Source organism: Myotis myotis, unplaced genomic scaffold (assembly GCF_014108235.1).
Source record: "Myotis myotis isolate mMyoMyo1 unplaced genomic scaffold, mMyoMyo1.p scaffold_m19_p_2, whole genome shotgun sequence".
In the NCBI taxonomy this organism is placed as follows: Eukaryota; Metazoa; Chordata; class Mammalia; order Chiroptera; family Vespertilionidae; genus Myotis; species Myotis myotis.
Genome location: NW_023416324.1, coordinates 24,708,112 through 24,727,065, shown reverse-complemented (window position 1 = coordinate 24,727,065; position 18,954 = coordinate 24,708,112). Strand labels below are relative to the sequence as shown.

At 42.3% G+C, this 18,954-nt stretch overlaps 2 protein-coding genes across 6 annotated transcripts in view; one reads left to right on the top strand and one right to left on the bottom strand.

Annotated features, from left to right (window-relative positions):
- AKIRIN1 (akirin 1) overlaps window positions 1-18,829 on the bottom strand; it is a 35,701-nt gene extending 16,872 nt beyond the window's left edge. For 2 of the 5 annotated variants that reach the window (XM_036352634.1, XM_036352635.1), the window contains exons 1-4: window positions 18,479-18,829; window positions 11,503-11,643; window positions 9,436-9,570; window positions 7,894-7,965 (exon numbers count right to left, since the gene is read on the bottom strand). In XM_036352634.1, the coding sequence (XP_036208527.1) occupies window positions 7,894-7,965; window positions 9,436-9,570; window positions 11,503-11,643; window positions 18,479-18,695 (565 nt within the window). In that variant the 5' untranslated portion in view covers window positions 18,696-18,829. Of the gene's footprint in view, window positions 1-6,085; window positions 7,332-7,893; window positions 7,966-9,435; window positions 9,571-11,502; window positions 11,644-18,478 lie in introns of those variants that run through there. The other 3 variants (XM_036352636.1, XM_036352632.1, XM_036352633.1) reach the window with 3 other exon arrangements.
- RHBDL2 (rhomboid like 2) overlaps window positions 1-18,954 on the top strand; it is a 114,925-nt gene that overhangs the window by 27,598 nt on the left and 68,373 nt on the right. The window lies entirely within an intron of this gene.

Genomic DNA, 18,954 nt, shown 5'->3' with positions numbered 1-18,954 from the left:
TAGTTTACAAGCAATGGGAGAGATTTTAAAGGGAGGAAAATGGGTGCCACATCAACTGAATGAAAAACAAATGGAAAACCGGAAAGTCATCAATAAAATGTTGTTTCAGTGGCATGAAAGTCTTTTTTGCATCTAATTGTAACTGGCGATGAATAGTGGATTTATTTTGAGAATCCCAAATGCACAAAATCATGGGTTGATCCAGGTCAACCATCAACATCGACTGCAAGGCCAAATCACTTCAGAAAGAAGACAATGCTCTGCATTTGGTGGGATCAGGAAAGTGTGGTGTATTATGAGCTTCTAAAACCAGGTGAAACTGTTAATACAGATCACTACCAACAACAAAAAATCAATTTGAACCGCACTTTGATCGTGAAATGACCAGAATGTGCCATTAGACATAGCAAAGTAATTTTGCTTCATGATAACACACCATCACACACTTCAAAACCAGTTTAAAGACACGTTAAACGATCTTGCCTGGGAAGTATTAACCCACCCACCGTATTCACCAGACCTTGCTCCTTCAGATTGCCACTTGTTCCAATTGATGACACATGCACTTTCTGAGCAGCACTTCAAAATGTATGAAGTGGAAAATTGGGTCTCTGAATGGTTTGCCTCAAAACAAGAAAAGTTCTATTGGGGCCATATCCACAAATTACCTGAAATGTCTAACTAGCAATGGACATTACTTTGAATAAAACGCTTTTGATGTTTTTCTTGAAATTATTGTGTTTTGATGACAAAATCTGCATTATTAACTGGTACACCTAGTATATCTGACAAAATAAACCTCAAAGTGAAGGTCATAAGGGATAAGGAAGGCCACTTCATAATACTAAAGGGATCGATACAACAAGAGGATATAACCCTGGTAAACATATATGCACCCAATGCAGTAGCACCAAATACATAAAAAAAACTCCTGGAAGATATCAACGGAGAGATCGACAACAATACAATCATAGTAGGGGACTTTAATACACCACTGACATCACTGGATAAATCCTCTAGAAAAAAAATCAGCAAAGAAGCAGCAATCCTAAATGACTCACTAAATCAGATGGACTTAATTGACATCTTCAGAACATTTCACCCTAAAGCCACGGAATATATGTTCTTCTCAAGTGCACATGGGACATTTTCAAAAATAGACGACATATTGGGTCACAGGCAGTCTCCCCAAATTCAAGAAGATTGAAATCATATCACGCATCTTCTCAGACCACAATGGCATAATATTAGAAATAAGCTACAATAAAAACAATCTAAAAAATTCAAATACTTCGAAGCTGAATAGCATGTTATTACACAATGATTGGGTTACCAGAGAGATAAAAAAAAGAAATTAAAAACACCCTGGAAACTAATGACAAAAAAACACAATCCAAAATCTATGGGACACAATGAAAGCAGTCCTGGGAGGGAAGTTTATAGCTCAATAGACCTACCTCAAAAAAACAAGAGGGAAGGTAGGAGAGGATGAGGGTAAGGGCAAGAGATCAACCAGAGGACTTGTATGCACACATATAAGCCTAACCAAATGGACACAGACACCAGCATGGTGAGGGCATGAGTGGTGGGGTGGGGGTGAGAGGACAATGGGGGGGGGGGGTAAGGACACATATGTAATACCTTAATAAAGAAGAAAAAAAAGTAAACCTTCCTCACATAGACTGGATACCTAGTTGTGTGCCATCTGGATGACCCAGGGGACCTCCAGCCTTCAATCTGAATTAAGAAAGTTTGAAACTATTCCCAGCCATAGGCAACAATAAATCCCTTTTAGAGGTTAAGTATGTCATCCTTGTACTGTTTATTTCTACAAACTAGAGGCCCGGTGCACAAAAATTTGTGCACTTGGGGGGAAGGGGGGGTCCTTCAGCCTGGCCTGTGCCCTCTCACAGTCTGGGACCCCTTGGGAGATAACAACCTGCTGGCTTAGGCCTGCTCCCGGGTGGCAGAGGGCAGGCCCAATCCCTAGGTGCAGCCCCTGGTCGGGCTCAGAGCAGGGCCGATTGGGGTGTTGGGGTGCCACCCCCTGTCATGCACAGAGCAGGGCGGATTGGGAGGTTGCGATGCCATCCCCAGTCATGCTCAGGGTAGAGCCGATTGGGGAGTTGGGGCACCGCCCCCTATCACACTCAAGGCAGGGTTGATGGGGAGGTTGCGGCGCCACCCCGTCACGCACAGAGCAGGGTCAATCCAGGGGTTGGGGCGCTGCCCCGTCACACACAGAGCAGGGCCCATCAGGGGGTTGGGGCTCCTTACCCTGTCACGCACGGAGCAGGGTCCATCAGAGGTTGGGGAGCTACCCCGTATCAGGCACAGAGCAAGGCTGATCAGGAGGTTGGGGCGCCTTCCCGTCACAAACAGAGCAGGGTGGATAGGGAGGTTGTGGCCCTGGCCCCTATCACACACAGAGCTGCAGGGCGATCAGGGGGTTTGGGCGCTGCCCCCTGTCATGCTGATCCCGGTGCTGGGAGGCCTCGTGGCTCCGCTGATCCCAGTGCTGGGAGGCATATTACCCTTTTACTATATAGGGTAGAGGCCTGGTGCATGGGTGGGGCTGGCTGGTTTGCCCTGAAGGGTGTCCTGGATCAGGGTGGGGGTCCCCACTGGGGTGCCTGGCCAGCCTGGGTGAGGGGCTGAGGGCTTTTTGCAGCTGGTCACACACCCTTCAGGGTGGGGGTCCCCACTGGGGTGCCTGGCCAGTCTGGGTGAGGGGCTGAGGGCTGTTTTCAGGCTTGGCCTGAAGCTCCCAACTGCTCCTTTTTTTCTTTTTTTAATTCTGGGCCAGCTTTAGCTCTGAGGCTCCAGCTCTTAGGCCTCCGCTGCTGAAAGTAGGTATCTGGTTTGTTTCGGTTCGAAACAATGTATACTCCAGCTCTGAGATCCCAGCTCACTGAAAGCTGTTTCTGGGGTTTTTTTTAAGCTTCTATATTTGTTAAAATGTTTCAAACTGCAGGCTCAGAGGCCTGCAAGGCAGGCGGGGGAACGTTGGTTTTCTCCGTCACTGAAGCAAGCAAGCCTCATGTTAGTTTCAAGCTGCCTGGCTGCCGGCCGCCATCTTGGCTGACAGTTAATTTGCATATAACCCTGATTAGCCAATGGGAAGGGTAGTGGTTGTATGCCAATTACCATGTCTCTCTTTTATTAGATAGGGTAACTTTTCAAATATACTGTCCAGCTCACAGATAACCTGGCATGAAACGAGAAAAGGCACTATAAACAACAATCAGTAAAAACAACAGACCCATGAAGACTTCAGGTATTAAAATTTTAGACAAAGTTATTCCCTCCCTGCAATAAAGTGCTAATTATTTACAAGTGTGGATTGGGGTACTTAGCTAGAGCTCTTTCCCTAAGTAAACTTGTTCCTTTCTTCCTGAAGGGGTCAACCTTATCCATGATCCAGTTTAACTGCAGCTATAGAAGGCTGCAACTGTTCTCAGAAGCTGTTTTCAAGGAATCACCACGACAGCAAAGAAGTCAGTTCTTAAGAACAGTATTTAACAAACTCTATTTTTTTAAAAAAATATATTTTATTGATTTTTTACAGAGAGGAAGGGAGAGAGATAGAGAGAAACATCGATGAGAGAGAAACATCAGCCGCCCGTGCACACCCCCCACTGGGGATGCGCCCGCAACCCAGGTACATGCCCTTGACCGGAATCAAACCTGGGACCTTTCAGTCCGCAGGCCGACGCTCTATCCACTGAGCCAAACCGGTTTCGGCAACAAACTCTCTTTAAACTCATGCTATGTTCTAATACACACGAAGTCCTCATAATCCACTTTTGTATCTAAAATTTCAAAATTAAATATGCCAAAGATAAAATAACTAGTCATTCTAAGCCTTTCCCCCTCTGATAGTATACTCCGTCCCCATCCTTTAGAATCATTGCTCTAAGTTCATTACTTTTTCTATAACTCACTTTGGCAGTCAATTTTCATTTGTAGAAAGAGGCTTTTTTCATCACACTTCAAACTAATGTGTAACTCCCCTAGGAATGATAAATTAGGACGTATCCATGACACGTGGTGCTTGTTTGTGAGCTTTTCAAATGCATATCAATACTACAGTGCAGGGGCTCACAAACTTTTCTGTAAAGGGCCAGAGAATATTTTCAACCCTGTGGCCCATACTGTCTGTCTCTGGAGTTGCAGTGTGAAAGCAGCCAGATGCCAATTAATAGGTGTGGCAGTGTTCAAATAAAACTTTATTTACAAAAACAGGCCAGTTTGCTGGCCCCTGATTTAGTGAGTAACAAAATACAAATTCACTGAAAGGCATCACTGAATTCATTTGTCATTCATCTTTTATTGTTTTCTTAGTCAAACACTTAAAAGTACAAATTCTAATAAGAGAATGTGAAATTTTGTTGTTAACAAAGGACTCTTCATACTGGAAAGTTGAGAATCACTGCTGCAGAAAGGAAGAATTTGGTCTTCAGAGCTGATGATGACCATTGTAAAGAAACCTCCTGTAACATTTTTAAGTGCATAGCCTATGTCCCAAGCTGTGCTAAATACTTTATTGACATGACTTAATCTAATCTTGCATTTATTTGAAAACAAAAACCCAACGATGTACATACAATTAATCCTTGTTTTACAGGTAAGAAAACTATGGCTCAGAAAGTTCGGTAACTTGGCAAGGCTCACATAGTAAAATAGTGGCAGGGCAGACTAAAGTCTAGGGTTACAAACATCCAAAGGCCATTTCTTTAACTGTTACACTAACCAAACAATCCTTCCTGGTGGGCAGAGAAGATTCACCATGTATGGAAGCTGGCCCAAATTCTTATATCCCCTGATGTTCTTCTTGGGGAGCTCTTACCAATTATCACTGACTCAAAACTTTGATCTCCCCTGAACTCCTCTAACTTAGGGAGGGACACTTACTCCTTAGATTGTCCTTAAACTCAAGGCTTTAAAGAGGATAACAACTAAAACAAAAACACAAAATATTTTAACTCACTAGATATGGCTGTTCTGAGACCACTTCTTCCCTGGGCCTTGACCTATCCTCATGAGATAAAGATACTTCCCTACATGGGAATGTGCCTTAGTTCAGATTCTAGAAATCAAGGTCTAGAGAAAACTCCTTTTTCTAGTCTAAGGCCTATCTTACAAGTCTCCATTTTCTGTTCTAGGATGTCTTTTACCTGGATAAAACACTAAGCAAACATGTCTAATCCCTTTAAAGGAGATCCCTAAATCCAACCATGGTGGTGTGGTCTTACCATGTGGCCCCAAAAAGCAACCATATCATAATACAATAGCATGTCATTTTCCTTACCGAAACTTAACTCTATTTCCCAGCCAGAAGCTATTCAGTAAGAATGGGGCTGACACTCACAATACTGAGTGAGCACATCACACTGATTCTGTAACAAGAAGATTTAAGTGAGGCAGTTTCCCTGTTCCTGATCCATCCTTCAGGACTGCTGATGGCCCCCACAGCTGCCCTTCCCTTGTTTTGGTGTGGCTATCCCACTGTAAGGCCACTCCCATTACTGCCACTATTATGTTCCTCTTTCAGGAACAAGTGACTACTCTGGAAAAAAAAGATGAAACAAATTGTCCTTCAAATATGAAGTAAAATAATTCTTTAATTATCAAAAGATCACTGTTGGGCTTAAAAAAAAGTCTGTAACTCTTAAATGTAATGTTAAAATGAGGAAGTGGTTATAGCAGCCTCACGTAAATTATTTTAATAAACATCATCACAGTATTAAGAAGGCAAGGTAAACAAATAGCTTAAGTATTTTATTTGTTTGCAACTAAGCTTGTTAACACTATATAATGAAAATGTACAAAGAATAACGTTGCAGTTTTTGGTTAGATTTAAGTCAAAGACATTCATTAATAAGGAATCTTCCAATGTGAATATTCCAGAAATTAAGCCATCTGATCAGAACTGTCTGAATATTTGGAAGGTATTGGCATACATTTTAATTACACTCAGATTTTTCAAAATAAACTGTAAACCTTACTTTGGAAGGTATTGGCATACATTTTAATTACACTCAGATTTTTCAAAATAAACTGTAATTAAAAAAACTATTCTATATTCAAACTAAAACAATTTTAATAGAACTTTCCTTTCCAGAAACGATAATAAACAAAACAAGGCATTTGTAAAATGTGGTCCTGAACAAGTCACAGTAAAAAATAAATGTATACTTAACTTCCACCTCCTCAAAACAGAGGCTACTTTCTGTTCCTCAGCCTTGAAAACAAGGTGAAGAACAGTCTGTAAGCAACTTTGGGCAGGGGGTTGCCAAAACAAAGCTCAAGCAGTTGAACTTGGACACCTCTTAAAAGAATTTGGGAGAACCTGACCAAAGGATCCAAATCTGTATGTAATAACTGATACAAAGGTGAAGTGGCTCCTCCCAAGTAGCAGTGCTGCCGGGGCCTGGCCCAGCCCCAGCCCATGCTCACCTGGTCGATGCTCCCGAGAAAACCCTGATGCTCCTGCTCTGGGGGAGACTTTTTCTGTTTAGAGGTTCAGTGTCCAGGGAGCTCTGTGTGTGAATGAGGTGAGCACAGACTCCACATGGGTATTTTAAGGCTTGGAGTCAAAGTATCATTCCAATACAGCTAGGCAGATTCCATGTGTCAAATGGCCTGTCTCCAGTTTATTTTAATTCCTCACCACGCATTTACAGACCTAGGACCACAGACCTTTGCTATGTCATCATAATCACATCTGATGTCCATCCTAATGTATGATTCATATTCTGTGCCTGAAAACAGTCCCTGTATTTAACAATACCTACACATAAAACAACCCACTGTTACAACTTACATGGTCACAAAACATTAATGATCTTCTGTAGATCAAGCAAATGTTTTTAACCATAATTGTCGTGCATCAAATTCACAGCCAGAATCCCCAAGATCAAAAAAATTTGCACAATACAAATAATAACTTAAAAATACACATACATACATATACATACACTCTCACACACACTTCTTACAGAACTGTGCTTGGGGAAACTCCATTTGTTGAGTGCCACTGAGGGCATATTTTGCTAAACTGCTGCTCCAGGTATTTTGCTTCAAAAATCTATCACAGTAGGGCACAGCTGTTTATTGGATGAGCATAAAAGAAAGATATGCTTGTGGCAACCAGAAAGTTTTAAGGTCTTTCAAGTTGTATAAAATGGACCTGCAGAAACCTTTAAGTGTTCTCAGGATGCAAAGTTGGAGCTGAAATGTGATATCAAACCAGTTGCAAAAAGTGCACAGCAGCCATCTCTTGAGGTCAAACCTGGTACCCAGATATGCAAGAAAGCTTCAGGACACATCTATAAATTAGGAATAAAAACAAAAACGTGTAACAATATTAAAAAATATTGTGTGCTTTTTAAATAACAACCAATGGTAAATGTGATAAGCTGCATGGAGAATATGAATCACCACTTAAAAGGTCCTAAATCTTGAAGAATTTAAGAAATCTGAGTCAGGTTCAGTGGATATATAGTTAGAAGTAAGAAATTCTGACCACACTCTTGACAAGTTAGTCTAAGAAATCAACTTAACTAGGTAACTTTCATAAATTAACAATTGAAACTACCTTTCTGGGGAAAAGTCAGGTAGACTACGTAGGTTTTAATCTTGGCTGAACCACTAGCTACATAAACTTGGACAAATTAACTTCTTTAAGTGCTACTGTTACTAGTATAATGGAGCTAACAATAATAGTTCTTCCCTCATAGGGTTTGGCATGGTGCTAGGCATGTAAATATTCTTAAGTGATAGCTATTATTTTACTTCACAAGGGCTTTTTGCTATCAGGAGACAAAGTACTCAGTTGTAAAATTTTGCTCTTGGAAGTTGGGTAATTCAAAGAAACTTGGCAATACTTACAGCTGGTGGGCCTTGTCCCGTATCGTCGCATAATCTGGTCGTGTGTGAATTTCACAAAAGATTCATATTGTTCTGTGAGGGACAAGACAGTATATACTATTCCCGGAAACTCTCCCCAGTTTTCAAGAATCAAGTGTCAGGATCACATCTAGCTTCCCTGTTTATTTATTCCCAGGACCTCTTACAACAATCACTCTTGAGATTTGTTACTTCCTCTTAGATGCTAGACCCAAATCCCTGGCTCCTAGATTTAACCACTATCACCTATAACAGTGATGGCGAACCTTTTGAGCTCGGCGTGTCAGCATTTTGAAAAACCCTAACTTAACTCTAGTGCCATGTCACATATAGAAATTTTTTGATATTTGGAATCATAGTAAAACAAAGATTTATATTATATATTTAAATGCCATTTAACAAAGAAAAATCAACCAAAAAAATGAGTTCGCGTGTCACCTCTGACACGCATGTCATAGGTTTGCCATCACTGACCTACAGCATAACACTTCCCTAATAATCTTGTCCCTGCTGTAACTCTATCCCCTACTAATGGCTTCCTAAGACAGACGGACATGCTCACTACTGCGCCAGCAAATTTTAGGATATCTCTTATAAAACATGAAGCTTGAAGCCCTTTGCTGTACTCTACCATGGCTCTAAATTTCATCATACACATTGAGTGAAAAGGTGGGATGGCTAAAAGCTAGGAGAAAATTTCATTCTACCTAATGATAGTTTGTGCTACAGAAGTGCTTTAGAGACAGCTGGTCTGAACAATTTTGGGGTGGTGGTAGGAGAGGAGAATGATATACAAGAGTTTCTTCTTATACATTATTAGTATATTAAAAGAAGTTCTACCATAAAGAAATCCATTTAATTTTGTTGCTAACCCCAACAGTTCTCAATTTACAGCAGGCCTATTAACATTCTGAGGCACCACATGGTGTGGGTCAAGTTAGGAAACAACAGTTAAAGGAAGAAGTTGTTGCCTAAAATCTCTCTGATCACAACACCCTCCTCTTTCACTTAACAGGTACTGAGTCAGATCCCTGCCTTTCAGAAAAGGCTCTAACTTGTTGCCACCATTAATCACTCCTTTTATTCTTGCCTAAGTGGTGCTTTCCAAACTTTATTCTAATGTGCCTCCAAATCACAGGAAGCCTGACTTCCCACATAATCTAAGTGACTCTCACCAGGAAGTCTGATTATGTTAACTCTACTCCACACCTCCCAATCATCTATTGATGGTTAGCACTATCCCAACCACCAGTTCACAAGCCAGCCAGCCCAAACAGTCTACTCAATGCTTTTGTTCATATGAAAAACTCTCAGAAAAGCTTGGCTTATCCTTTTTCAGAAATGTAAATAAAAAGTCCTTCCATATAATATATAAATGAAACATGTACAATCACCAAAAGGAATAACTTAATAATCACAATTCATTAAGTCTTCTTGCAGGATGTCCTCCTAAGTTATTTACTTAATTGGGGTTAATCTTTACTGAACTTTATTAACAATGGCATAGCCACTACCTCAGCCTACCTTCTAGTTTGGTATTGAGGATTTGCTCATACTCCTCCCGAATTTTATCTTCGTAGTCTTTTAAGAGACGCTCACATATTATTCCAACTTGTCGGAGAGTGAAGGTGGGCTGGTCCTTCTTCATCCAGGAGGAACCTAGCCAAAACACAAATCTAGTTTACAAATTCTAGTTCTAAAGTTCAGAATTAATAACTTCATGCAAACAGTCCTAGGATATAAAAATTGTTTATAAAAATGATATTTTCACTAATTTACATGGAATATTTCCACAAAATTCTCAGTTTCTGACATTTGTTTACAAAGCAAGGACAAAGGTAAATTGAGAAGAGAAACAACATGTATCCAAGTATGCTAGCTCACCTGCATACAAAAAAATAGTTCTGATGCCATAACAACCAGGGCCCACTCAATGCTTTCTGGGTCAAGAATAAGAAAAAAAGTTTAAAGCTGATATAAAGCCTCTAATCTAGATTAGGAAAAGTAGACTGACTGCATGAGAGCTCCCCAGATCCTTGGAGATCACTAGACCTATGTTTAACCAAGGTGGTGCATCATAATTAACGGTGGCACTAGTTCTGGGGTAGGGCTTCAGAATCTTTTAAGTTCCATGGGTGATTTTGATAAGAAAAAAAGTTTGACACTTATGGAGAGCAAATGACTTGCTCAATATAAAAAATTATTAGCAAAGTCATTGAAATATGAATGAGACAACCACTATATATCTCATCCTTGATCCCTTTTGAATCTGGGCCAAGAAGAGTGAAATGTTTATAACATAGTAGTTAGGAACCAAAATATCCACTGGAAAGCCAGAAAACATGGAAATTGACTTCCTAATCATGATTTTTTAAAAGCAGTTCCATTGGTAGTCCAGTTCTGAGTTGTTTTTCAAGGCTTAGCCTGGAATTTGTTTCTTTGGCCTTTAGTCTATAAAAATATTCAACAGCCTGAAACAAATAATTTTTTTTTGCTGAAACCAATTTTTTCCCCCTCTACAAATGAAACTTGACCAAAATGTCTAGCCAGTTATTATCTGTACTCGTTTCTCTACCCATAACATATTCTATTACTTCAAAATTAGCTCCAACCAGTTTGGCTCAGTGGATAGTGTGAGCCCATAGACTGAAGGATCTCAGGTTTGATTCCAGTCAAGGGCATACACCGGCTACAGCCTGATCCCTGACCCTGGTTGGGGTGCATGCAGGAGACAATCGATGTGTCTCTCTCACATCGATGTTTCTCTCTGTCTTTCCATTCCCCTTTCCACTCTCTCTAAAAATCAGGACTAACAAAAAACCAAAATTGTATTACTAAAATTGAGACTTGTTAGCTATAACCATTGAAAGGTCTACCACTTATGTATGTGCAAGAGCAATTAGAAAAGGGGCTCAGAGCCAAAACCTCTGGGTTATAAGAGAATTTTTTAAAATATATTTTATTGGTTTCTTTACAGAGAGGAAGGGAGAAGGATAGAGGGTTAGAAACATCAATGAGAAAGATCCATCAGCTGCCTCCTGCACGCCCCCTACTGGGCACCCACAACCAAGGTACATGCCCTTGACCGGAATCGAACCTGGGACCTTTCAGTCTGCAGGCTGACGTTCTATCCACTGAGCCAAACTGGTTCAGCATAAGAGAATTTTTAAAAAATTATTTGCGGTGCCCTGACCGGTTTGGCTCAGTGGATAGAACGTCAGCCTGCAGACTGAAAGGTCCCAGGTTCGATTCCGGTCAAGGGCATGTACCTTGGTTGCGGGTGCATCCCCAGTAGGGGGCGGGCAGGAGGCAGCTGATTGATATTAGTCTCTCATCGATGTTTCTATCCCTCTCCCTTCCTCTCTGTAAAAATATCAAAAAAATATATTTTTAAAAAAATTATTTGCGGTGAAAGTGACATAAAGTGAACAATTTAGCATAGTCACAAGGTTGTACAACCACCATCTCTATCTAGTTTCAAAACATTTCTACTACTCCCAAGTAACACCACTTACCCATTGAGCAGTCCCCATCATTTTAAGTACCATTTACAAACTCTTAAATGGGCTGTGCAAATTAAAGTATACTTACCTGGAGAATTAGGCGCTGTGAGTGCTGAGGAGTGAGGCTGACTTTCTGAAGTACAAGCTTCATTCTGATTAAGAACAACTTCTAATTGTCTCCACCTCTGGTAACGACTATATTCTTGTTTTATGTTCTGAAAAATTTGCTCTAAATAAAAAAAGAAACACACATGAACATTCACTTGAGTCACTTCTTATCCTTCTCCCCATGTAATAAATATTAACAAGAAAAATATTTATACTGAATAAACTATTCCTCCTATAACCCCCAAAGTGTGCCCTCTTATTATCACTATTTCAACAATATGTAGAATAGCTATTATTTTGGCATATGCCACTCAGACAGTTCTCTTTGCTTGTTTCCAGTGACAATGAAGACCAGAGTTACTGTTTGCTGTAGCATTAACTACAACTTCCAAGGAAAAAAAAATCTTTCACCTAATAGGGAACTATTTTTTATCTTCCTTAAGTTGCACAATTTCACAAGTCAGGGCACTAGGGGTGAGTCTCTTACCACCCAAGGCTCTTGTCCTGTTTGGACTCAAGATCTTTAGAGAAGAGGAAAGCAGAAACCATTATATTCATAGCTAGAGGAAGATCTGAAATTTATTGCTTGGAATTCATGAACAGGACTTAAAAGAGAATTTTTTGATTTTATAAGAGGCAATATTTGGTAGGATTCAGGTTACTATTCTGAGTCAAGGTAATAAAAAAACGAACACTATTAAAAGGAGTCCAGGACACACAAATACTAACCACCTTGAATACATTCCTAGAGACAACACAGAATCTGGAAGGATGTGGTTTGCAAGTTTTTTTGTTTGTTTGTTTTTGTGGTAGAATGTATATTCACTTTTCAGATAATAAAGGCTCCTAAAACCCAGAAAATTATATTACCCACCCCAACTCACATTATTCTAATGTATACCTTCCTCTAGGTATGTTATTATTTTTTAATAGGGAGGGGGAAGTGTTAACAATTCAATTTGCTTCTTCCTAGATGTGTGACTATGACCTTGGGAAGTCATTCAAGATCTTTAGCCCAGTTCTTCAATATAAATGCTAAATGTCTGCCCAATAAAGTTGTGAGAATGAAAAATCGAAGACATTAATAATGCCATAACAAATGATGGTACAAGGCCAGGAACTGACAAATTCAAAGTAGCTCCACACATAACTAAACACTCAGCCTAAACACTGGAACAATGCAGTATTTAGCAAAGCTTTCCTTTAAGAATGCTGTAAAGTTCATGTGTTAGATCTCTCAATTTATGAAGTCTTTGCTTCATCTTTAAAATATATTCTCCAAGCACACATGTGCCAGATGCAATACAAGGTTGTAAGTAATTGAAAAGACTTGAAACAAGAAGAAAATGTATGAGGACAAGGCTCATGAGAACAGAAGATCTTTGATAAACCTTCCACTGCCTCCTGCATGGCAAAGTGAACAAATGGAAAGATACAATTTTGAGGATGGCAGAAGGATTAGCAAGTCCAAGAATCTAAACATGATACACACAGGAGAAAAATAAGGAAGCAGATGTGATTTTCTTCCCAAGAAGGCCACATGTAACAGGCAAAGGCATCTAAAAAAAAAAAGAAAAAGAAAAATGCAACTTTCTGCTCTGGCCTGCTCTGGGTGAACGTTGGTTGAGCATTGTCCCATGCACTGAAAGGTCCCTGGTGTAATTCTAGGTCAAGGCACATGCCCTGGAAGAGGGCTTGATCCTGAGCAGGGGTTATGCAAGAGGCAGTCAATCAATGTTTCTCTCTCTCTCCACACCCTTCCTCTCTCTCTAAAAATCAATAAAAACATATTTTTTTTAAAAAGAAAACTGCAAATTTCTTTTTTTAAAATATATTTTTATTGATTTAAGAGAGGAAGGGAAAAGGAGAGAGAAATGTCAATGATGAGAGATTTTCATTGATAGGCAGCTTCTTGCACGCCCCATACTGGGGATGGAGCCCACAATCCCAGGCATGTGGCCCTGACTGGTAATTGAACCAGGACCTTCTGGTTCATAGGTTGCCCTTCAAACTAGCTACACCAGCCAGGCAGCAAATTTCTTTTTTAACAGTGGATAATTTTAATCTTTGCCTCTCATTATTTGAGGTTGTGCTTCTACGTTTTATCAGACTAAGTCCATTTTTTTTTTGCCAGTTCCATCTCCCAATATAACCCAGTTGCATTAAACTATCCTTTTCTTCATTTGTGGGTTTTCTGGCCTTTGCTCAAGCAATTTTGCTTTGCTTGAAATGGGGCTGTTTCTACCCTTCCAACATTTAAGACCCAGCTAAAATGCTACCTCATTTGGAAGTTATTCCTGCCCCCAATTCATGATCAATTAATGCTTTTCATCTACTCACTCCATGTTTACAAATATCTTCGAGTTCAACAACCCCCCTCCATACCTCCATCCATCCACCTCACTCATTTAAGCAATAAAATATTTAATTTTATAGGCTTTTACCACAAAAAGTACTGTGACATATCTTTTTCTGAAATAAAACATTTCTGAGAGAATTGCACAACCTTTGAGATAATGACTAGGATGTTACAGAGTGGAGACATTGATTTTTAAATGCACTTTTCTACTAATTGGCTTTATTCTTTCTACTTGTATAGCAACTAATATTTCCTCCCCCATATTTTTTAACCCAGAGGGTATCTTTCATGTAAGCCAAAGCACTAATAAGTCATTCATACTTTGTTTCTTTCTTAACAGAACCCTATTCTAATATAAGAAACATAATTGATCAATCTTTACAAATGAATACTTTATTTATTTTTTAAAACTCTGCTTGGAGAGAAACCAAGATGGCAGCATAGGTAAACACACCGGAAATTGCTGCCTCGCACAACCACTTCAAACATACAACTAAAAGACAAAACGGACATCATCCAAAACCACAGGAAGGCTGGCTGAGTGGAAATGCTACAACTAGAAGGAAAGAAAAAGCATACCAAGACTCAGAGGAGGTGTGGAAGTGCAGAGGTACAGAGGTGCACATGGAAAGGGTTGGCAACTGAGGATGCGGTTGTCTTTTTCAATAGGGAGGTAGTCTCAAGCTCCCAATTGCTCTGAACTCCAGTTCTGGGTGAGTCTCTGGGGACCCAGACTCATACGGGAAAAACTGGACTGTCTGGCATTGGGCGGAACTCAAGGGCAGCTTTCTCTCAGAGGTGCTTGCAGCGATTACCTGGACACTGAGATGCAGGGCCTCTTAGGGTAGGACTGAGGATCAGCCATAGCTGTTTGCTCCGCCCTGTTGATCCCCTGAGACCCCGCCCCACCCAAGCTGTGCTCAGAGGCTTTTGCATATCAAAGGCTGACCCTTTGAAATCTGAAAATTACCTAACAAACTGCAGCTGGGTCAGAGAAAACCAGAACTTCCAAAAGAAGGCTCAAGGCCCCACAGCAGCTTGCATTGGGCCTCATCTGGGCACCTTCAAACCCCAAACAAAGAAGAGGAATCTGCAGATCTCTCCATAGCTCCTGATGGGTAGCCTCAGGCAGAGGCTAAATTAGCACCTCCTTAGAGATCCTAGAGCCAGTGTACCCAGTGGTCAGAGTGGGACCATCCAGATTACAACTCCTCAGATCCATAGGGGACACACTCAGGGGGCAGACTCAGTGAGCACCAAATCCCAATGAAGCAAGTCTTGCCCCAGAAGGGTGTCTCCAGCACAGAAGTTCTCCCACTGCAGACACAGCTGATTCTCTCAGCCAATTGGCTGGAGGTCAATTCCTCCCAGTGATACCTACAACAATCAAGGCTTAACTACAACAAGACTGTGCACAAAGACCACAAGGGGGTGCACCAAGAGTGTCCACCTCAGGTAATTGGGGAGGCTGAGCCGCTGGGCTCTATAGGACACCTAGCACACAAAGCCACTCTATCAACACAGGGAAGCATAAAAAATGCGGAAACAAAGAAACAGATCACAAATGAAAGAAATGGAGGAAAGCAAACTACTGGATATAGAGTTCAAAACCACACTTTTAAGGTTTTTCAAGAATTTTCTAGAAACTGCTGATAATTTAGTGAGACCCTCAAGAAATCTAGTGAGACCCTCGAGGTTATGAAAAAGGACCAACAAGAAATTAAGCATACACTGACTGAAATAAAGAATATCATACAGAGTTCCAACAGCAGACTAGAGGATCCCAAGAATCAAGTCAAAGATTTGAAATATGAAGAAGCAAAAAACACCCAACCGGAAAAACAAAAAGAAAAAAGAATCCAAAAATATCAAGATAGTGTAAAGAGCCTCTGGGACAACTTCAAGCGTACCAACATCCGAATTATGGGGGTGCCAGAGAAGAGAGAGAGAGCAAGATATTGAAAACCTATTTGAAGAAATAATGACAGAAAACTTCCCCTACCTGGTGAAAGAAATAGACTTACAGGTCCAGGAAGCGCAGAGAACCCCAAACAAAAGGAATCCAAAGAGGACCACACCAAGACACATCATAATTAAAATGCCAAGGGCAAAAGACAAAGAGAGAATCTTAAAAGCAGCAAGAGAAAGACAGTTACCTGCAAGGGAGTACCCATACGACTGTCAGCTGATTTCTCAACAGAAACTTTGCAGGCCAGAAGGGAGTGGCAAGAAATATTCAAAGTGATGAATGCCAAGAACCTACAACCAAGATTACTTTACCCAGCAAAGCTATCATTCAGAATTGAAGGTCAGATAAAGAGCTTCACAGATAAGAAAAAGCTAAAGGAGTTCATCACCACCAAACCAGGATTATATGAAATGCTGAAAGGTATCCTTTAAGAAGAGGAAGAAGGAAAAGGTAAAGATACAAATTATGAACAACAAATACACATCTATCAACAAGTGAATCTAAAAATCAAGTGAATAAATAATCTGATGAACAGAATAAACTGGTGAATATAATAGAATCAGGGGCATAGAAAAGGAGTGGACTGACAATTCTGGGGGGGGGGGTAGAGGGGGGTGTGGGAAGAGGCTAGACAAAAATCGTACATTTATGGATGAGGACAGTGGGGGGAGGGTAAGGGCAGAGGGTGGGGTGGGGTGGGAACCGGGTGGAAGAGACTATGGGGGGGAAAAAGAGGAACAACTGTAATAATCTGAATAATAAAGACTTAATTTAAAAAAAAAAAACAACTTCGCTTTATTGTTGAAAGTATTACAGATGTTCCCTTTTTCCCCCATTGATCCCTTCTAGCTCACACCCACTGCCCATCCCAGGCCTTTACCACACTATTGTCATTGTGTTTCAAATGAATATTTTAAGCAGAATATTTTACAATACAATGACCAAGAAGCTAGTTTGCATGATCTGTATGGGAAGATTAAATTTTAAGTTTAAAAAAGTAGTGATCCCATTATAGCACTCTGCAAATTTTTAGGCTCCCAAATACATTCAGCAATAATTTATTATGCATTTAGTGTAATGTGAACTACAATAAAATCAGTCTACAGAGTAGAATTGGGAGAAATAAAACATTTACATAATATTCATCAAGACAGATGGAGCAACTATTAATTGTATTTTATTGAAGTTCTATTTGTAGCTGTAGGAGCAGTGGACAAAAAAAAAAAGTCACCCTCAGCCTTTGAAGGACTTTTTACAAAAACTTCTGCAAACATTCTTCTTCAGTGCAACATAAGTGGTCTGGGAATTTAAAGTCGAACGGAGTTCCTCATGGGGCAGGGTTAGTCAGGTAATGGACGGAGACTTAAGAAAATTAGTGCATTTGGATTAGCAAAGAGCAGGGGAAAACATCATGATGGAAGGCAAGAACACAGACACTGCCAGGTGGGCCTGGGGGAAAAGAGCAGGGGCCTGGTTTGGTGGAAAACGTGTGAAAGACTGACTAGGGAAGAGATGGTTGTAGCTGGTAAATCCTTTGACTGCCAGCATAAAGAGGAGGTGAACATGAGTAAGGACAGGCCGTCCAGGGCGGCCGGGCTGGCGACTGCAGGAAGGCTGGTTAGAGAGGACGAGGGCCTGGAACCTGCAGGGTGGATGTGCAAAGGAGGCATAGAGCCGACATTCACTGCTAACTGAAAGCGGGTGAAGAAAGAATGATTTCATGGCAATTCCAAGGTTTTGCTTATGCTTGAAAAACAGAAAGCACACAAAGGAACGACTTGCCAAAGTTCAGTTCGGAGACTCCCCCCATTTCCGGGCGCCCTTTAAACTGCTAAACATTAATTCTGGTGCATTTTCCCCCTCAACTCCCACACAATGGTTACATTTTTTTAAAATTAATTTTTACTTGATGGTCACATCAGCTCTCCCCTTCACGTGGCCCATGCCCTGACTGAAGGCGACCCTCTTTGCTAAGGAGAGCTGAATTCCTCCTCCTGGAACCTCTGTATATCTCTGTACATTTGAGGATTCTCAAATTCTCGCCAAGGACCGACCGAGGTCACGCCATATATGGTACAATAGCCATACAATAAAGAGCATGTCCAGTCCCTTAGAAGTAGTCGGGTTGAGATCGGATTCCCTAACTTCCGCGGGGCCTCGGGTCCCTCCAGACGCCTGGAAATCAGGTCTCCCGACGAGCTACCGCGCAGCGCGGACCAGCACGCACTCGGGCCCCCTCCCTCAAGGCCGGGTTCGTGAGTAGAATCCCATGTTCCAGGGCCCACTGGACCTCCAGGCGGCTCCGTGCAGGCCCAGGCGGCGGAGGCAGGAGGGGCTGGGGCCCGGCGAGGGCCCGGAGCAGCCAGGGATGTGCCCGTCTCCCCCTGGCTGCCCACCCTTCCAGGCTCTCCAGCTCCAGGAAAACAGAAAACGGGCTCTGTGGCCCCACCGCCCCTCCCGGATGTCTCCCATCCCCGGAAGCGCGCAGGCCCAGCGGCACCCCAGTTCCCTTTTCTCAGGACGGAGAAGGGGTCGGGGGTCAATCAGCCTAGCGCCCATCACCCTCCCCCCGCAGCCCCCTCCCGGTGCCAGGGCCTGGCTTCCTGCCAAGCCCGCAGCGCCGCTCACCCGGAGTCGGAAGGCGCCGCTCGTTGCCGGGCGGGCCGGGCTGCTGAGGAGTCGGCGGTGGGGTCTGCATCTGAAGCGGCGGCGGCTCGGCGTCCGGGGGCCTGAGGCCCGGAGTGGAGCCGGGCAGCGGGGCGCAGCGCCGCCGCTTCGGGGAAACCGGGCTCAGCAACGCCGCCTCGAACTCCATGGGCCGCTTCAACGTCGCCCCGCACGCCATGCCGCTGACGGGCCAGGGACCAGGAGCGGACGCGGCGGTGACTGCGGCCCAACCTCCGCCTGCTCAGCGGAGCTCCCGAGCCAAGCCGGCTCCAATGGCGCCTCCAGCACCCGGCAGCGGCGCTGGCCCCGCCTCCTGTGACGTCACGGGCGTGCCCACCGCCAGGCCGGGGGTGGGACGCCGGAAGAGGGCCGCTCTGGGAGGTCCGTCAGCCACGGTCCGCCGCCGGCGCCCCCTACCGAGCAAATGGAACGGCCTG